This window comes from Larimichthys crocea, chromosome III (assembly GCF_000972845.2).
Source record: "Larimichthys crocea isolate SSNF chromosome III, L_crocea_2.0, whole genome shotgun sequence".
In the NCBI taxonomy this organism is placed as follows: Eukaryota; Metazoa; Chordata; class Actinopteri; family Sciaenidae; genus Larimichthys; species Larimichthys crocea.
The window spans coordinates 30,191,893-30,213,419 of NC_040013.1; the positions used below are offsets into that span (position 1 = coordinate 30,191,893).

Below are 21,527 nucleotides of genomic sequence, written 5' to 3' on the forward strand. Positions count from 1 at the left end.
AGAATCTGTAGGCAAGGGACCAAGATTTTGACACCAGAAGCCTTGTGGTTTCTAGTTTGTAGTCCGGGTAGTATTGACCAATCACATTTGAGTGGGTTTTGGTTGCAACAGATATCTGTTTATAGACATTTTAGAAGAAATGTGTCTTTCTCGTGCATCAAATTGCTAATGAGACCGCAAAAAAAAAAGTCTTGGCTTGGATTTCCAGATATTCACTGGCCACACCGGAGGCCCAGAAACATTAGCCACATTAAACATTGGTTGTTGCCTAAATCATCAGCAGAAGATAGCCAGAGTGAGTGACTGCACAGTAAGTGATCTGTCCTGGCACTCTAATGCAAGTTTAGTTATTATCTTCAAAATATTTTGCACTGCAGAAAATGCAGAATCTTAACTGTTGATTACAGTGTCAAATCACAAAACAAACAAGAGCAGCCAGACAATAGCTTGATAAGTGCAATGCCACCAAGCCTTCACCTTTGCGCACACACACACACACACACACACACACACACACACACACTCTTCTGCTCCATTTCATTTCACACCAACTCACCCCCAGTATCTTGGCTTGGCAGCGGCTGCAAGTTGGAGCAAAGAACTCTTCATAGCAGTGTTCACAGTAGACAGACCCCTGTTCTTCCACAAAGCCGGTATCTGCTAGAGATGAACGGCAGTGGGCACAGTTAAATTCCTCCTTATGCCATGATTTCCCCATTGCTACCAGAAACGGCCCTCTGAAAGAAAGAAAAACAAAAACCAGAGACAAGATGAGAAAATATTACTTATTCATCTGGATTTAATTACTTATTCTATTATGTCTGAAATAGTGAAAAACGCCCACCGACCTATGGTCACATCATCAGTTATGAAGGAAGACATTTTAGAAACTCAGTGTGTCCTTGGAGCTTTATCAATCATCCCCTGCTTCCACTCAGACAGTGCCCTGGCACAGTCCAATATGATGATTAGGTAAAGTGGGAAAACAACAGAGACTAATTTACTCCACACAATAGCTGTACTTATCTGAGCTTATTATGATCGCATGTGAGCTACCCTATCCCAAGTGATATGTAATGTGAGGTGACCCAAGTTGGAAGATAACACTCGAATTAGGGCAGTCAGCTACCGGAAAAAGAGAGGTAGACAGGAGGGAGGAAAAGGAAGAGAGTGGACGTAGTGATGTGATCATGTGGTACATACCGTATGGTATCATATGGGGTACAGTATGTATCTCTGCACAGGCAGACGTTATAGTGAAGCCCCTCAAACATCAATAATTTTAAAGTTATAAATCATATTCTCCATTCTCAATCTTAACGTAACCCAACAGCATAATCAGGAGTCCATCATCATCTGTGTGTGCGTGCATTCAGTGTGTCTACATGCAAGTGCAACGTCACAGTTTGATCTACTGCCGGTGCAACTTAATTCCTCTCTACTACTCTTATCTACACTACAGTCAGATCTTTGCAGCTCTACAGTTTCATACACAGATTATTTACTCGAGATAGTTTCAGGTCAATTATTTTGAGTGCCTTACTGGGACACTGAATAATTGAGAAGTGAACATATTTTCCTTTCCTACGTGTTAATTTGCTAGTACAAATAGATAGGCATGGTATTATGGAACTAAACACTATGCACCAGTTTCCTTTCACAATTTTAACTAGTGTTAAAGTGTCTCCTTTCTTCCTGATGACAGAGCCCAAATGTTTTTCATGCTAGAATGATTTAAAAAATAGTTGTTAAATGACCTTAATAACTACAGTATTTGTCCCTCACCTGATGACCATGTTGCAGTGGGCACACATGGGTGTACGAGTCCCAGCAGGGATGTGTTCTGCCATCTGAACTAGGGTGTCCTCATCTTTGGGGTGGGGCTGAGGTACAGGTCGAGCTGGAACAGGACCTCTTGGGACACTGGCACTTCCATTACCCTTCATACCAAACGATGGGATGATCAAACCAGTCTTCAGACCATGGCCTGTAGGATAAAAACGAGAAATAAAAGGCTATATTTCATAAGGAACAAAGGTACGGAAATGGTTAAGGGGAACAAATGAAAAGCAAAGAAGTGAACACAAAGGCTCTGTGTGCATGTGTGCATCAGTGTTTATTTCCCAGGTGTGTGAGTTATTTGACCTCTACCCTCTTTGTCTATACGCCCAGCAGGTGTCATGGCGGTGCATGCAGCGGGCTGACTACTGCTGTCACAACCATGGATTCATCACATCAATCTTCACAGAATCTTTCACTCCACCTTCGACACATTCCTATGGTATATGTGCATGCATACACATGACCAAACACACACATATAGACCACTAAGACATTCCCTCAGCTAAAACCAGGACACCTGGCTAAACATGTAGCTTGGCCTTTGATCTCCACACAGTGGATAGAGATGTGTTTTCGTATGCGTGTGCATGGTGAGGCAAGGGCCACTTTTGGAGCTGGGCTTTACCATTACGTATCATGTTTAAGTGTGAGCTAGGGACAGGGCAGGGTTTACATTTAATGCTCAGGCCAGTAGGGTATTCATTTAAACACTATAAACTAGAAAACTCTAATAACTAGAATAAAAAATGTCTAGAATAACTGATTTTTGGCCACTTGAGGGCAGCAGAAACAAGTTGTGAAAACAAAACTGACTTATCATTTACTCTTAAATTGAGTAAGAGTCTGCAGACGTAAGAACTTAACAGTAATGGAGCAACACTATCATCCATTTAGAGTTGTGTTTCTGGTGAATATAAGTTCAATATTCACTCACTTTGAACTCTGTTTTTGGTCTCTACCAACTCCTTAGGGAAATTTAGTCTTGTTTAGACTTGCTAACTTCGTTTGTCCAAGAAGCTGTGCAAGTAGTATACAGTGGGATTAGGACAAGATGAGAGCAGTGAGAATGAACCAGAACAGTAAAGTTTGGGGCCAGACAGATAATCAATGCGATGAAACTCCCTAGAGCCAATTGCAGTAGATCCAGGTGATAATTCTCTGTAGTTTCACATTGTTTTCACATTGTCGTTTGACACATTGTCTTTAAAAACACTGATTATTTAGTGTGATGATTTTACACCTTTTCTGTTAGTGAAGCTGCCATTAGTCACACTAGTATGGATGTATGTTGCAGTGAAGCTTCAGTAATGAGCTGGAGCAGGAAAGTGAAGGATGTGGGTGACAGAATGAGTGTGTGTGTTTTTTCACATTTTAGCACCATGCCAATTTATTTTACAATTAGCATTTCCAACAAGGCAGTGGTTGAGGGCCTGGGTTCCTTAACTGCAGCTCCAGATTCAAAATGGGTCAGTGGCTTGCTGCTGCTTGTGCGCTATATGACTAGTAGTATATTTTCATGAGCCTGGGTCCCCGGGTAAGTGACTACATTTACGATTTTTGTTGAGTGGCAGTTACATCAATGAGAGAACTGCAGGAGAGGAGGGGACTTGTGCTCATGGAGGGGTAAAAGTTGAAGCATAGATGAGTTAATTAATAGATATTCAGAAATAAACAGAAATATATCAGATATATATTCTTTTTTGGCATGCACATGATAAACAAAATAATGCCCAGATAATCTCTGACTCTGTAGGCCAAGTACAGATCGAGTACAGGCATTATATTGCAGCTCTGTGGCTTGCCTTTAAAACTTTATTCATAACTCCCGACAGGTCCCCTCAGTAAATATTATCTTTTTAAAAGAGTAAGGCTGCTGCACGTGTGACTGAGCGAGACACCACAGGCGAAGCGGGGCCTTCTTGCCTGCTTAATGGGCTTCAACAGAGGAAAAAGACGGGAAAAGAAAAAGACTGCAATGACCTATTTCACAACATATGTCATGCTCCAACCATGGAAAATAAGCCTCTTTCCCCTTGCTAACTGGCTGCAACAACATTAAATCCAACAGCAGTAAATCAGTTTTACATTATGCCAGGATTTGGAACAAACATTTTTTGTATAAGTTTAAAAAAAAAAAACTTTTTAGAGGGGGATATATTAATGAATCAAAATACATACCTGAAAGAAGATGTAGTTCAATACTTAAATAAGAGTTTATTTTTAGGAATCTATTAAAGGGACTTTTGGAGAGCACATGTGCTCACCATGACTTATGCTAAGAAAACAGTTCAGGCACCTTAGTCTGATTATACTCCACTAGTTAATTTAGTGAAAAAATACCACAACATGCCTACAGTAAAAGCAACTCACACACAGCCACACAGATATCCTTTTGTTGGATTTGGCAGCGGACTAAGGCAGTAATGTACTATCCCACAGTTTTCATGCAGCAGTTGGCTAGATGGACCAAAATGTATTTCAGTCACTGACACCCATGCATTATGCACTGAATATATGCTGTATTTAATATGTGTTCACAAAGGTGGAAATGTTATTTCAGTCAGTTAATAGGAGACATGCCAATTGTGGCTTGCTCCCAGGTCCATAAATCAAATTTCATACAGGGTGGAAAAATTACAGCTGGCAATAATCAGTGCTCAACGTGAAAAGTAAATGAAAAACCGTTTAGCGTGTGTTGCTATCACAAGTGGACAGGACACCCGCAGTGTTTACCCTGGGTTGCAGCAGGTCCTTTGATCATGGTCTTGACAACTGCAGAGTCATGGCTGCTGAGGTCTGGCTCCTCTACCTCCTCACTGTGTGGAGAGACAACATGAAGACAGAAATGATAAGTAAATGAACTAATATGTTTTTAAATTAAATTCACTGAATTAAAAGAAACCAAAAACCATTACCCCTGTATGTTAAATGTTAAACTCAATTTGCACTACTTAAATTGAAAAATACATATTATTTGCACCCTGCTTATTCAGAGTGATAGATCACATAACAGCAGAATATGACTGATTCTGCTTGTGTATGTACTGTATAGTATATGCATTAGCTTCTGTGATGACATCCCCAAAAAAATATCCTTAGGAGCATACTGTACTTAAAGCCAAAAGCAAAGAATGACAGGAAAAAAAAATACTAGCACAGTCCAATTTTTCAAGTTCCTGTCAAAATAGAGTAAGACAGACTCCAGACCACCTACCTGCTGACAGAGTAGAGACAAATATGGTACCAACCAAAACACAGCACGCAGCTACAGCCAATACAGTACAGTACTCATTTCATGGTGCACTTCCTGTGACTACGGTACACACAAAAATGTTGCCCAAGTGCCATTTTCACAGCGGAACAGAGTCCAGGCCACTTTAGTGATGATGGCTAGGGGACGAGTAGGTTTGCACACCACTAATAATACGATACACCCATTAAAATCAATGCCAGAATATCAGTTCAAATGACTTAACAGAGAGTAATTGACTCCAGTGGAGTGAAATAAATTGCATGGTGTAATGAACAAAAGTGCCATTCCAGATGTTGTGTAGAGAGATGCCAGACTACCAACACTAATGATGGAGAGGTGACAAAGTTCTTATGGTATAGTATAAAGTTTGACCACATTATGGGCAAAAAACAACTACATATGCAATTATATACAGTGCGGGATTGTTGCCACCTCCCCTTTATATCTCAAATGTCTCCTTTGAATATACTTCATATGGGTTTGGATGATTCATTGAGGTCGTGAAGAGACAACTGAATGGGTCCCCATGGCAACATTGGCAGTCCATTTTCATGGGCCCTAAGAAATAGAACTAAATTTCACATTTGGGTCAAAGACTTAAGAGGCTCTGCAGTAAAATTTAGTGGCAATCACATCAAACGATGCAAGAACACTAATTTCAAATGACGAAATAGAGAAATTGGCCTCACAGGACTGGAGGTATTTCTCAGCTTTCTACACAGAATAGATAAACTGAGCTGAGCATAGCGCTATGACAGGTGTTTCGTTCATATTCAGTGAGCAGGGTGACACTTTTTGTCTCTAAAGAAATGTAAACATGTAATGTCTGTGACATTGTTTTGAGTACTAAGGTAACAGATTTTCTCTGAGGGCAATATATTCTCACACATTCTCTCTGGGGTCAAAACGTTCTGTTGCAGGACAAAACATCCCGTGATGCAAAATGTTCTCTACTCATTGTCCTCTTGTGTTTAAAGTACACTGAGACTGACTTTGAAACTGTCTTTGCTGTTTCTCTATCTTGCAGAGAGATACCATAGCTTCCAGATATCGTGGTGCAAAGGAGCAATACGTCTCTGCCCTTCAGTCATATGTGGCCCAAGGGCCTCACACTCTCCACTGCTTTTTAAAATGATGCAAAATGAATAACCTCTCTATGAGTAACATCAAGGGTGTGTGTCTGTGCATGTGTTCTTAAGCATGTGCGTGTTCATCAGCGCCAGCTGAGAAGCTTGGGTGGGCCAACAATCTCTCCCCAGACATATTACACCCATAATGCATAGTTGTAGTCAATGCCAACAGTTGGATCACTGCTGTCTTCCCCTTATGCCTGGCCGTTAGGGGACTCATGGGAGACAAGTGTTATGGCAACTGCAGTCATAGTTACGTTGAGTTGTGTCTGTATGTTTTGTGTGAGTGAGAAAGAAAGAGAAAGAGTCAGATACTATAAGAGGTGAATTGACACGCAGAGAGAGAGAGAGAGAGAGAGAGAGAGAATGATAGAGGAAGAACGTGTTTGTGCCCACTTCCCCTATAAGCAGATGCTCTGTGTGGCTCTGCTGTGATATATTTCCTTGTGCACACACTTTATTTGAACATTTGGGACATGCATCAAACATAACAACCATTCACATACACTTCCGTGACAACCACTGGTCCCTAAAGGACCCAGAGCTACCCCCTGAAATCATTTGATCTGTCTGAGTGAGTGCTCAATAGGTATATGGTCAAGTGTACAACTCACAAAAGAGAGGAGACTTTAAATTTACCTAAACACATAGACTGCATTGACAGGAGAGGAGAAAAGTGGGTCCCCCTCTTCTGTGGCAGACTGATGCCAAGACACCCTTGTATGTGAGAAGAAGAATATCACAGAAACAAGGTATATTAGAAACTAACACATGAATACAAAGTGACAGAGAAAGTTGATTAGATGGCTGACAGCACTCCCACTGATGTCAAATTTACATATAAACTTTAGTGGTTGTTATTGTCATACAAAGAGGGAATGGTTAGAAATGGCATCTGATTAATATACACGCTGTTAAACAATAAACAAGCTACAGAGCAATGACAGGAACTGTGATAAATGCACCCAGTGGACTGTTGCGTTAGCATTGATTGAGGCTAATCAGCTTTTAGCCGATACAGTCCTAATCTAAGTACTCTCTAAAGGAAAGAGACTGTCAGACTGCAAAACATCTCTCTTCATTCTCATTATCTGCTTAGCATTTTGTAGCGCACGACAGGAGGAGCCATGGATACGGTGCACAGTAACTTCTTACATCTAAAGGCCGACACAGAACTGTGTAGACAGCAGGTTGACAGAGCTTTGGGAACAATTTTGCATAAACCAACAGCACCTCCGCCAATGCATTACTATTGTATTTTAATTTGCTCCAATTCTGCAATATGTATAGCTGCTTGTAAAGGTATATAAATATCGAAAAAACGGACTCTTATCCCTCTACAGCTTATTATTCCTTAAAACAAACCAGTACCTACATGTACACCGCTGTGGTCTTACTATGGACATTAATCATGATCAGTTAAACAAGTGAGTGATTCTTTTTGGAGGCTATTTTAATAGCGGAGAGTAGGCAGAGGAAAGAGAGAGGAGGGATGATATTTAGCAAAGGTTCCTTGTCGGACTATATGTGGACGTTATGATTATATTGTCAGAATGTCACCAGGATGCCCACACTTTGTTAATTTTCAGATTTTTTGTTTTTTATTTTTAATGAAAAAAGCAAAAATGTAGAAAGTCACAAAAGTAATATTGTGTAACTGATTGTATACTATACTATACTTAACTACTATACTATACTTAAAACTTTCTGACACTCACTCATATTTATCTTGGGGACCACTTGGATGGTCCTGATCCTCAGGTTGGTAAACCACTGCAATAAGTAACTATAAAAGTAGGAAAATAACCTAATTAAACAAGTAAATATGTGTGATTTCTGGCTAATTAACCAAATTAAATACATTTAAATTGAAACAAAAAAAAAGAGCATCACTTGGCATCAACTTACCAGACAGGATGGTCCTGTAAAGAACAGGAAAAACCTCATCCTCATTATGCTATTAAGCTATTACACTGTGCGAGATTAAAGGCTATTGTGCCATCTATTTAAATTATCTTTGCCAACGAGCTAACAGCATTCATTCACATTAGCTATGGAAATTGGCTAACAACAGGTGACAAGATCAGGAAATGAGACGCTCCCCAGTCCCTCATCTATTTGAGCCAATTACAGCACAGCTCGTTAATATTCTCCACCAATTAGGCCAATTACGCTGGAACTTAATTTATTCCGTAAGACTGTGATTGGTTGATTAATGGAGGGCCGGCTGTTTTGATTCAATAGTGGCTGGTTAGAGTGCTGACCATCTGGACGTACTGGGCCATGTATGAACGTTTGTTAACTGAAGGGATAATTAAAGAGGGACAGAAGGAAGTAGGGAGAGAGGAATAAATGTATTTCTCTTCCTTGTGTTTATTCTACACTTTTCTTTTACATTAATACAGTGCAACCTTGACAAATGTATCACTACCACGTCAGCGGCCTTGCTTTGCATCACTGTTGTCCCCGTGTTTATCTTAAGTCTATTTTCAGCGCTTTATCCCACCTAATTATGCAACCTCTTGTTTTTTGGTATTAAGCTGTAATGAGTAAAGAAGGGCAACTTTCAGTCCCACAACTGTTCACATATGTAAAGTAACCCCTTGTGTACTGCACAGAGAACTTGTATTATGCATCTCATAAATGTGTTGTGTTTCATTTGAACATTTAACAAATGGTCCATTAACATAGCTGACTGCTGTCCAGCAGCTCTCTGCACCACACAACAGATGGTCTATAATTCAGCACTGTGATATTCTTTGGATCAAATTCAATCCTCACACACTATACCATCCCCACACACACACACACACAATGGCAAAGACATCCATACATATAGACACCCACTCAAACCCACTCTCACTCACTCACACACACACACACACACACAGACACACTTTTCATACTTCACGGCTTAAATGTGTATACCCGTGTCCACTAGCCAATGACTGATCTCTGTGAGATGCTGCCAAGTCGTTTCACAGTGACCACAGAATGTCATAGTTGGTATGAGTTGTCTCCACAGAGACATATGGACCGTGTCTTTTGGTGCTGGCATGTTCTGACCAAACATGTTTTTTCACTGCCATGAATGGCATGTTCAGTGGACTCAAGTCTGTTTACAGCACACATTAAAAATAGGTATACTTCTCACTTGTTGCTAGTTTGTTTATTGTGTGAAGCCATTAGTTGAGCACTACTATTGTGAGCATGCATCACATGACACTGAATAAGTGAGTATCCACGTGTTATATCACAATATTTATGATTTGGATTATTATATTATCATGACCCTTTCCTGGATAAAACTGTACTGAAAAGATTTTAATATGAACTTACGTTGCTTTCAAGTTATAGTGTCAAACAACATTTCTCAAGCAGATCTGCCCTGTCTACCTCTTGTTCTTAGGCAGATGCAGCTCACTGATACTGCAACGCTTCTTCTTCTTCTTCTTCTTTGTCAAGCGCAGTGGTGGAGCTTGGGTGATTGGAGTGATGAGCAGGGCGTCCAATAAGGACCGAGCCACTGCCTTCTCAGGAGAACTGACAAGGTGATGACACATTGAGGAGGAGAGGAGGCAGAGGGTGGAAGGGAAATTATGTCAGACATTTTGAAGTAGTCACTTAAAATCGTAAAGGTAGAGGAATATACACAAAAAGAGTGAAGCACACACACACACACACACAGATGCCACTGGCACACTCTTTACCTCGCCTGCTCTAGATTACGCTGTTCAGCATGTGTGTGTTGTATGAGCAGTTTGGGGGCACTGGGAGTGAGAGGAGGTGGACAGGGAGCTGCTCTGGGCAGGAAGTCCAAAGGATTTGACAGGAGCTCTCTCCTGTTTACAAATACATATACAACACTAATACACCATATAAATGTCTTCAGTCTTGACATTGTTTCTATTAACAGTGAAAGTAAGCAACATTTGAGTAAAACTGTACCTGACTGGTTTGTTAGACAACACATTTTGACGTGCTGATATATGAGATAGATGAGAATTGACTTGGGCTAGAAAACTGAGAGGACAGAAAGAGGTCACGCAGACTTCACAGATTGGACAGATAGTTGAAGCAATTAAATGAGATGTCACTGAAAAGTTTACTTCATGTGCATCGAGTATTGGAATTGTTGTGCAGCACCTGTGTTGATGAGAAAGGTCAAACTGAGTTTGTGCTGCCTTCAAGGACTTGATATCTTGACTATTTAATTTGTGTTCATCGCCATCATGATCAGTCAAACAGCCGCTGGACAAGAGCTTTTCTGAGTCTTTGCTGTCCCCTAGTGGCCCCACGAGGAAACTGCTAGACCAAGGCAGAGAAATAAAGTAAATCATTTTGATTATAGCTTTAGTTGGACCTATTATGCATTTTAGGGTAATAGTGTGAGCTTTATAACATCCCAGGCTTAATGTACCTGGTAGGTGCAGCTGGTCTATGGATGGAAACTGGATCAAAGGGAGCCTCTGGTGCTTGGTTTAATGAAGATTTACTACCATGTGACACGTATAATCCTTGAGCAGGTAATATGCTAAAAGCAGTTGGAGTGTGGGTACAAACAGGACTCGATCCAAGAAAATGTGCAATATTGGCTGGCATAAACACTGCATCATTTGACCTTTGGGCATGAGATGACTGTATCTGGTCTGGGGTTGAACCAGTGTATGTTAAAGGTACCAGTGTTGGAGATATAGACAAATGGGTAGGGTGTATTTCACAAAACATATCCAAAGAGTTTGAATACGGCATTGGGTAGGCCACTAAATGAAGGGGTGCTGTGTACGACAGACTGTTCTCTTGATGTTGAGTTTTTAAGAGGCTGCCAGGTTTGGAAATGAGGACACAACTGGGGATTGTAGCACCCTCCTCTGGCCGTCGCTGATCGACAGATGAGCCTGTCGTCAGTGCTTGTGGTTGGCGTGTGGTCATGTGATCAGATTCCGCATCATTCATTTCACTGAAGGCTGAGAGTGAGACCTCTACTTGATCAGAGGATTGATGTGTTGGAGATCTGTCACTGGCAGATAACAAATAGCAGAGCATAATAGTATTTAGTTTATAATGTTGAGGTTTTGTTTGCATTTTAAATAAACAATTTAGTGGATGTGTGAGAAAGATCGGTAAATGCATATATGTGAAATCAACTTGCAAAATCCCAGTGTATTAAACTTCAAGACTAGAAGTGGTCAGTTAGTTCCTGTGATTAAGTTAAAGGTCCAGTGTGTAAGATGTAAGGGGGTGCTACTTACAGCATATGGCATCATATAACCATATACCTGAAAATAAGATATATTGTTATCTTTGAGTGAGCCTTTAAGTCTCCAGACGCTGCAGGTTCATGAACTACAGAATCCACCATACTGAGCCACCATTTTTCTGCAGTATCTCTGAATTGACATACTAAACACTGGCTCCAGATAGGGCCTGTCATGTTTTTCGGGCATTTTGTAGCCACCATAGTTTCTCCTTCACGCTACAAAGGAGAGGGTGAGGTCGAGGGCATTGTAATGAGCAACCGCATTGCTAGAAAGTCCTACACACTGGTCCTTTAAAGGCCTTCATGTGACTTTTATTTCATTTAAAAGTGACTACTGTGTCGCAGGAATATTTAACGTGACAGGTGAACAAGTAAAAAAAAGTTTAGATGATGATTTATACCTGACCTCTCCACTCTTTGCCTCAGATACAGTGAGACAACTAGATGAGGAAAGGGTGAAGGAAATAGGGAAACAAGGGGGGAAAGGTAGGAAGGAAAAGGGACACCAGAGACAGAGACAGAAAGAAAGCGAGAAAAAAACGTAATCACTTTATTAGCTAAAATATAGAATAATAGATTTTCAAACTCAAAACACAGAAGAGAAATTGCAGCCACTAGATATCAAACTATTTTCAAAATGCAATACTATTACAAAGAAGAAACTGTTATCCAAGTTAGCATTATCTGCAGTAAGTAAACATAGGGATGAAACAAATGTAGAGGCACTGGAGAAGTATTTTACATTGCACAGGCTTTAAAATAATACCTTTGCATTACAAGCCACTTATAGCATTTATACAGTCACTTTGCACACCATCAAAGCTAAACAACCTGCCTTACTTGCATATACCTTATACCATAAATATGTCTTACAGCATCAGACTCCAGACTGTGACATTCCAGCAGCGTAGCATATAAGCTTTTGGTAAATATATACTGTACATACATGCACGTCAAGTTTAAATCTCTTCTCATCTTCAGATGCCACCATATCACAAGGCAGTGTGTGGTTTCAATGCCAGCAGGTACAACAGATGTAAACAAGCAATTCATGATTTTTAAATAAGTTTGAAGCGTCCTCTGTGACAAAGTTATACGACAGTCCAAATAACATAAAGGAACATACAAAGTGTAACTGTCTAATGCATTGATTTCATCCTCACACAAAGCAAGGCCAGATTTCCTTTTCTTCCCCCATGTCACCATCATGTTACAAAGGTGAAACTTGTAATGTAGTGAATTTGTGACGAGTGTTAACACACGCACGTTTATTTCTCATTAGCTGTATTGCAGACTTACACAGCAGGATTTCATATTTCTAAATTTGAATTTCTCTTTATCATCATGCTTTTCTATGTTTGAGAACACAGACTGAATAATTCTTAAAATGTCGTCTGTATAACTCTCAGCAGGCCACCTCAGTTACTTCTCTTTTCTCACGACTCTCGACAAGACATTCTGCTCATACAGTATACAGTATATGCAGTAAGTATGTACCGTATGTGCTGTAGTGAAGTGTGAGATGGGCTGAGATGCAGATTGACATGTGCGTCTTTTAATTTTATTTAGGATTTTAAAATATATGGATGACTTCTGACTTCTACAAGGAAATTATGCCACACAAAGCACACAAAGACTCAGCTGGTATCATGAGTATGTTTTTGTCACAGAAGCGTACGGATGCAAATTCATGCATAATGGGGTAAAAGTGGACACACACTTATAAAAGTGAGTTTTTATGCTTCTACAGTATACCTAGCTATAGGGGAGTGGCCAGCTGAGTGGCTGAGTATGTAAGCAACCCTTAATTGAAAGTCTGAATGAGGCCAGGGCAGTGTAGGCACATAAAGTTACACACACACGCACGCACGCACACACACACACACACACACACACACACACACACACACACACACACACACACACACACACAGTTCACTGTATACACTCCAACAGTTCCTTTGCAATCTCTCACTTCCAGCTTTCTTAGCTTTATTTCCTTTATTCCCATCAGTCCACAAGCCTTCAACAGTCAAATTCATAAAGAGCCACCAACAGAAGTCAAACTGATATAGCGCACACGTACACAGGTAGACAATTACACCCACGAGACGCACACAGACACACACACACACACAGTCTACTGGACATTGAGGGTGCGAGCAGACACTCCGTGATGCCAGTCTCTCAGCTCGTTGTACTTAGGGCCAATCACCAACCGAGTGGTGGTCTTGGTTGCTCTGTCATCAAAGGAATAGAGGAAAAACATACCAAAAAGAGAGAGAGGAAAGAAGGTTTTAGGAAAAAATAGAATAGTTGCCTTGAATCTGCAATGAGATACAGTGTGAGCCATGCCACAGGCGAAACTGGATGACACAGTAACAACTGTACAAACAAGAAGCTGATGATGCACAGATCTTGATGGGTTAGAGATGGGCGGTTAGAGATTTTGCTCATCATCAGAATAGAAAATGACAGAAATCAATACAGAGACAGAGAGAGAGAGAGAGAGAGAGAGAGAGAGAGAGAGAGAGAGAGAGAGGAAGTAAACTGTAAGGAATATCCAGAGAACAGGTCATGTCAAAAGACTTCCATATTTATGAGGTCAATATCCAGACCATGAACCATGGTCGGTATGGTCTGAAATGATAAATTAATTCAACCACAAAGCCACACAACAACACCCACAGACAGAGGGAATGTCTGCATGTTAACACAAGTGATCACATGATCACATGTATCAGCACAAACCACCAAGAAGCAATGGACAGCCAATGGATCACATCACACCGAGAACAACGTCACAATCCAGCCATTCCATGATTGTCAATCACGCAATCACAGGTTATACAACATGCAGCACTGCAAGGCTGTCACACCTCCGACCAAATCAACCATTAGGAGCACACAAACCACCACATGAAATGCCACATGTAAATTGATACAAGTACATGTGCAACTTTCAGCAATCTGAGAAGAGATTTTAATTAAAACTGCCTTCTTGAACTTTTGGAGCTGCTAGGAATGGACGTTCTGTACAGTGCACAGAGGTCTGGCTTTTAACTTAATGGCTCAGCGTGATCCTTTCTCTGCTGTCTAGACAGGAAGAGTCCACGCAGCATCAATACAATTGCTAGAACTGTGCCACAGATATCTGAACTCAGATTTTCTGTTCCAAAGCTCCATAAATGTAACTTTAATACGTAAGATGTACCCAGTTGAGCGGGTTAGAGATGATATTTTATGGACTAAGTATTTTTACTCCACACAATGCACTTATTTATTCAAACAACAGCAAACAAAACTGATGATAGAGAGTCTAGAGCGTTTAAAACTACGATCAGCATTTTCATTGCCATGCACTTACTTTGTCTTCTTGGCTGCCTCTTCTTCTTCCAGAGCTACAAGAGAGAGAATAAAAACACGAATGAGTCCATTAAAGAGAATAATGCAGTCTTGTCTTTTGTAAAATTTAAACAGTGCTTTTGATTTAGAAATTAATGATCTGTACACAGGAAGCATCATAGTTTTGTTATGTTTGTTTGTCCCATGTATTGAGGCCGCCCTGTGTGTGCGTCATAAGTTCAGGTGCACTAACAACGGTCTATGTGATGACAACGCAAACATCACCACTTCAGTCAGCAGCGTACCCTGCTCGGTGCCAGTGATCTGAGCCAGAATCCTGAATGATCTGGACTGGGTGGTGCCGGTGCGTGGGCGCCAGTCCTCTGTGTCCTCTGTAATACGCTTCCTGCTGGCATCAGCATGAGTGGGCACATGATAGAAATGGATGTCTGTGTCCACGACGTGCTTCCTAGGAACCCTGGAAGTACAGGATGGATGACATCAGCAAATATACTTTTAATTTTACATGCTCCCCTCACAATTGATCAAAGTAACAGAGATGAAGTCTGATGTAATTTCCTTGGGGGTACTAAAACTTATTGAAGTGAAATGTAGAACTAATTTTGCAGAATCCCATAAAACATTTTATACTCACAGCTCTACTACTGTAAGTAGGTCATAAGTAGCTCTGTCCATCAGAGTGTGTTGTAATGTAGTGAGAAAGTCATGTTTAGTCTGTTTAGGAGGTTAATTTCAACCAATTTAAATCAATTTAATTTGACACACGATGACTTATTTGTTAGACGCTAGTTAGAGGAACAGTATTAAACTGTTTGATGTTAAGAGTGTAGGTTACAATTTATGCTTATTAGATATGAAAAGGGGGGGAAAAAATCACAATTTGTTAAAGAATCATTTCATGTGTAGGTCTGAACCAATCTGATACCTTGGTGGCGGAGGTTTTCTTGAAAACCAATAACAGAGAAAAAACAGGACATAAGAACAGAGAAGTACACTAACTAAAGGCAGAGAAGTAAAGCAGTCATAAAGAAAATAATGAAATTATCTAAAAAAAAAAACTTACTTCAAAATACTGTGAGGTCCACTAAAGTGGAGGCACAGTACAGGAAAAAGGAAGAGATACAAGTATGAAGAGTTAATTACATTCTAAAACTGTAATATAGGAAATGTTAACAAGCAGACAGTAGAAATTATATATAGAAAGAAAAGTGAAAATGCACCACACAGTGCATGCAAAACACTGAGAAAATATCCATGGAGACGTTTGATTGCAGTCTTATTTTTAACCACATGGTGGTGCTGCTGTCTAGATCATAAAAGTATATTCATTCATTATCTGGAGAGTGTGGAAAAGAAAAATAACGGATGACTTTGAATGATATTGGTATGAAAAACATGCACTTTTGCTTTAATGAGTGTGCAGCATAATTATAATACAACATGTTTGGTTCGTGGTTGTCTGTGAATGCATTAACAGTAAACGCATCCGCAATCTTTCCTGGCAACAGGCTGCTGACACTCCTGTTGCTAATTGGCTGTCAATAAATCAACTCCGAGGACAAATACATACACACACACACACAAAGGCGCATTGAAGACTTTTCAGGCACCGCTGTCAATAAATCACCTATAAATACACACACCCACCAACACACTCACCTCGCCGACTGAATGGACTGATTTATGAGTGTCTCTCAACACATTCCTGTCACAGCAGCAGCTATGAGGGTGTGGGTGTGTTGACAGCTCTATGTGAGCCTGGTTGCACACTTACTGTACAGCTATACTGGAAGTATCTGACAATATAGTGTGTGTGTGTGTGTGTGTGCGTGTGTTTTTGTGTGTGTATGTCAATATCAATATATGTGATTTACAGTCGAGGTAAAAATATTCTGTAGCCTCAGCATATTGTACTATACAAAAATGATTTATTTTAATGAGCTGCATGAGTTAATGCTGCAAATCCTTGCATAATATAAACATTTAAGCTAATTAAACTATAAAACTTCACTGTATGGAATTAAAATCATAAGTAAATGCATGCAGATACACCATGAAAAGACACACAAGTATAGAGAGATGTGAGTGAGTAAAAAGAAAGGCAGGCACTCATAACCCAGCATGCTTCAGAGACTAACTTTGTGACTGAAGGACCTGCTGCACTCTGCAAAGCAGAAAAACAAGGATTGAAAAAATAGAGGAAGACAGAGAATATCGATACACATGTTTAAATTCTTGCCATTTTAGAGGAAAAAAAAACATTTAAAGCTGCTATGCAAAAAGACCCCCCTCTGAAACGAACCACACAGCCCATATACAGCATGCAAACAAGCAAGCAAGGACGGACACACATGCTGCCTCATAATGTCACCTGGCAACAGAAACAATTAAATGGACTTTGCTCATTCCACAGGGAAGTTTGGGCAAAATGCTTTGGATGAATATACCTACTAATATGCTGTATATTGATCATCACTGTGTGTGAACCCTAATGTTGACCTCTACTGTGAAACACTGAGATAGAGGTGTTTACATTAAGACAGCAAGTCAAAGCGGTACAAACACTAAAAACAGATCGAGATCTTGCCTTGATAGTCCTCTATGCTATTAAATGTCATCTGTGATACTTGGGGAAGGCTATGTACCCAAGTGAAATGCAGTTTGCAGGAGTGTGTGCGATTGTGCACGGCCTCGTGGTGTAAGATTATATTGTGCAGGTCGCTAGTGTCTGCTGAGTCTTACAGAGTAGATTGCACTTTTGTCAGCATTTGCCCAGAGAAAAGAGCACTCAGAGATTATGAAATTTAATGCAATACATCAAAAACATTCAATACCCACTTGTTTTCACAGGAATCACTACAAAAACAAGTGAATGAAAAAAAAGCCCAGATAAAGGTGTGTTAGTCGGTGAAAAGACTGTGTAAGTCTACATGGATTCAAGGCTGAAACCTTTATTGACTGACTGAAAGAGAATGCCATACAGCTCGAGTTGCAGGCTATATATAAACACAGCTTAGTCATAACATCATAGCATAGTTATACTCACTATGCCACTGGAGAAAGAAGAGTTGGGGTTGAGACAGAAACAGAGGAGGGGGGATGATAGCAGGAATTATGTAAAGTGAGGCGCTGAGTGAGTAGAAAGATGGGAAAAGGCAGCTTGGGTGTGAAGGATGGCAGGGGAAGGAATTAAACATGGTAAATGAACAAAGTAATTAAAAGATAATGAAGGAGACACAGGAGCAGAGTACCGGTATCATCTTTAAGTGCTAGTAACCACTAATATGTATTAAATGCAGTGCTGACTTTAGACACCTGACCTGCATACAAAACACAGAAGAGGAGACGCAAAGATGTGGGCTTTTTTTTTTGTGTGTGTGTTTTTTTATAGAATATCATGAATGACTTGTGATAAAATGAAGACAAACAGATAGAAAAATACCCTCAGAGACATAAGTAAGTGGAAGAGTGAGTACATTTAGTTTTGTTTCGTGGCATTGTATTTTGTGTATATGTTACACGTGTGAAACAGTCCATACAGCCATGATTCTGGGCATATTTTAGATTTAGTTGTAATCTAAAATTTAAAAACTAAGCTGTATCTTAAAATCCTACAGTCCAAGATTTCAGCCTCGAAATGTAGCGTTTTATTATGTTCATTTCTCAGTTCTCCAGTTTTCCATCACAAGAATCAAGCTATTAAATGTCTGTCAGTCCCTCAGTAAATAAACGGTATATTGCTTACATATCACTGTTTCCAGACTGGTAGTTTAAGTTCTCTAACACGATACAGAATACAAATAAGTGACAGTATTTCTGTTTGGCAACTGTCACTTTTCAACAATATAATAAACAACACTTACAAACAGAGGGATCATAAGTAAACTAACTCAAGCCATGTATCTGAATAATGCGAGCAACAGAGTAGAGTATTATGTTCTGTTTTTTAATGTTTACCTCCTCGAAACAAAACACCAACAGACATGTGAGTCTGATTTAATGATGTGGAAAAACTTTGAAAATCAATTCCAAGATTTCAAGTTTCCAAGTTCCAAGTCTGGCCAGCCCGATCAGGGGCTAGTTTGTTTGGAATAAACAAACTTGAAAATAGGCTCGGAAAAACACCAACTCTGTAAATTATGGCAGAAGCATATTTTTTTTATAAACTATATACTCATCTAGCTTAAGCAGAAACTAAGTACAGACTTTGGAAATTAACAGTGATGTAATTAAATTTAGCTTTTTTTCCCTTAGAGCTAACAAACACCATCTGAAAAATGCAGTTGGCTTCTGCACACGTTGTATTTCTATTGGCATTTCGAATGTCGTTTCTAAAATTGTACCAATCTTTATGAGGGTAAAATCACAGCCAAATTTAAGAAAGAAAAACGACATAGTAGACAGCTTGAACAGAACCATGGTGGAGAAAGTCGGAGGTAGATAAAATGAGACTTTGTTTGATTGGCTGGAGAAAACGCCACTCACCCATTCGACTGCAAAGGCAAGGCTCCACCCTGACTCTCCAGTAGGCCTCGCCTCTGCCCCATGGCCACCTCACATGCGTTCTCAGTGGAGTAGAGGTTGATTGGTGTGTTATACACTGATGGCTGGGGTGCAACGAGGACAGGGGGGGAGGAGGAGGAGGAGGAAGAGGATGGGTAAGAAGCAGGAGGTGGAGGTGGAGGAGGAGGAGGAAAACTGGAGAAGGAGGAGGCAGGTGTGAAGGCAGAGGATGGGGATGGGATGAAGGGAGCAAAAGGGGACTGTGGAGGAGGAGGAGGGAGAGGGTATTCGCGCTCTGATCCGCAGACCCCGTAAGGTCTGGGGACTTTATTGTAGGGGACGGTGGACGGGCTGGGGGAGTGAGCTTGAGGATGGGATGGCGGAGGTGGATGGGTGAGGGCCACTGGTTTTATGATGTCTGATCTGTCGTCCTACCGTCATGAGAGAAGAGCATGCAAGTACAAACAAATCACAACACAGCACACACTATACTGATGCCTCCCAGATTAGGATTTATGTGCTTGGAACATAGGCTGTATAAAGCCAATGATTTGTCCATATAATAAAGTTTGAGTACATCTAAAAGTAGCTGGAAAATGATTTGCTATAAATATTCTGTGAATGAGGAAGCATCAGTATACTTAACTGTTATTTATAACAAAAAATAACTAAAATAATATGCAAAACATGACACAAATCAAGACATAGGTGGTTTTCATGCAGCAAAAATGTATGTTTGGGGTCGTTTCAGAAGGGTCTGTCAAAGGTACTCAAAGCATTTAAAACATGGTACCCCAGGTGACTTTTTTTTTATTTTTAACAAATTAGTCAATTCAATAAATGTTTGATTCTTTGTCTTGTTCACTTAACTCCAATTACAAAGCGATTAGACCTTTTAAATGAACAAAACTATAGATCTGCATTTGTTTTATTACACTGTAAAAAATTATAGATTTAAAATGTATTAATCCGACCACAATTTAATTTTCCACCTGGTGTGCCTTTAAAATGAAACAAAACGTTTTGATTTTTACATGCTGTGCACTCAAGTGTATATAATTTTATGTTCCTTCAACAGCATGCTGTGTTACGGTACCTTTGGTGCCACAGGAGGAGGTTTAGGAACACTGGCGGCCCTTGAAGAAGAGAGGAAGAAAGGAAAAAGAAAGTGAATAAGCTGTGGTTGCTCAACCTCAATTATTATTTTTCATTTCAATATTTCCTTTGAAAAAAATGTCTGAAAAAGTACTCAAGCACTCAAGCTTTTCAAAAGCATGCTTAAATTTATAGAGCCATTCAAAACTGCAAAGGCCATACTGTTAAATTTTCTGATCCTACTGAGGTTAAAAGAAATTGTGGTTGTGGTAAATTATGACTAAACCTGAGCTCTCAACATAGAGACTAACACTGAAAGGGTTCTGTCAGCAGCTCAGACAAAATCCAACTCACTATGAAACCTAAGTTGCTATGGTTGAAATATGTGGTCTCTTTCAATGTACGTGTGCTTTTGAAGGCAGCTGTTTTTAGTCTATAAAGGCCTGAATTAATCTGATACTGTTGGTGTTTGATACTCTTGATACTCTCTTGATGCCACATTGAGCAATGAGCTCCCCTAAAGGTCATCTGAGGAACATGCCTGCCACACTGTTAAATTTACTCCGACGTGATCTCAGCTTAACACTTCATCCTGATATGAAATATATTTTTTCATCCAGTGTTCTTAGTTGACCCGCCTGGTTTAAGTTCATAAGGATGTAATAGTACAGTTTACCGGTACAAAATTTACCCTTTCAAACACTAATATAATAGAAGATTATATAAGTTATATATTGATCATTTATGTCCATTTATTAAAGCCACATTATGTGTGATTCACAACATGATTGAGCATGATGTGAAGAGAAAAATACATGAGTTAACATAAATTAAAGGTTAAATAAACTGTGCAGTAACTGAAGAGGTGTGAGTGTCAGCAGCTCCACATTCCTTGCAGAGCAGCCTTTCGTGAAACTTCCTGAGGGAGGCTCATGTCCTTCACCTCTGTAAATTTGAACTGACAGCCTCGTAGTAGCTAGAAACACACCAGTCTACAGATACAGCTTCTCATACAATTGGCCCTCTCCTCTCCGTTTCTTGTTCCCCAGTAGTTTGGACAGTGTCTTGATACTGCTAT

General features: G+C 40.0%; 1 protein-coding gene across 6 annotated transcripts in view; it reads right to left on the bottom strand.

The window, feature by feature from the left end:
• The window catches only part of pdlim5a (PDZ and LIM domain 5a), a 63,173-nt gene that overhangs the window by 3,706 nt on the left and 37,940 nt on the right, over positions 1 to 21,527 (bottom strand). For 2 of the 6 annotated variants that reach the window (XM_010732483.3, XM_010732482.3), the window contains exons 4-10: positions 20,451 to 20,490; positions 19,337 to 19,785; positions 15,136 to 15,308; positions 14,853 to 14,886; positions 4,576 to 4,658; positions 1,786 to 1,987; positions 557 to 737 (exon numbers count right to left, since the gene is read on the bottom strand). In XM_010732483.3, coding sequence (XP_010730785.3) covers positions 557 to 737; positions 1,786 to 1,987; positions 4,576 to 4,658; positions 14,853 to 14,886; positions 15,136 to 15,308; positions 19,337 to 19,785; positions 20,451 to 20,490 — 1,162 coding nt within the window. Of the gene's footprint in view, positions 1 to 556; positions 738 to 1,785; positions 1,988 to 4,575; positions 4,659 to 14,852; positions 14,887 to 15,135; positions 15,309 to 15,776; positions 15,804 to 15,914; positions 15,936 to 16,989; positions 17,016 to 19,336; positions 19,786 to 20,450; positions 20,491 to 21,527 lie in introns of all 6 variants that reach the window. The other 4 variants (XM_010732484.3, XM_019259914.2, XM_010732485.3 and 1 more) reach the window with 4 other exon arrangements.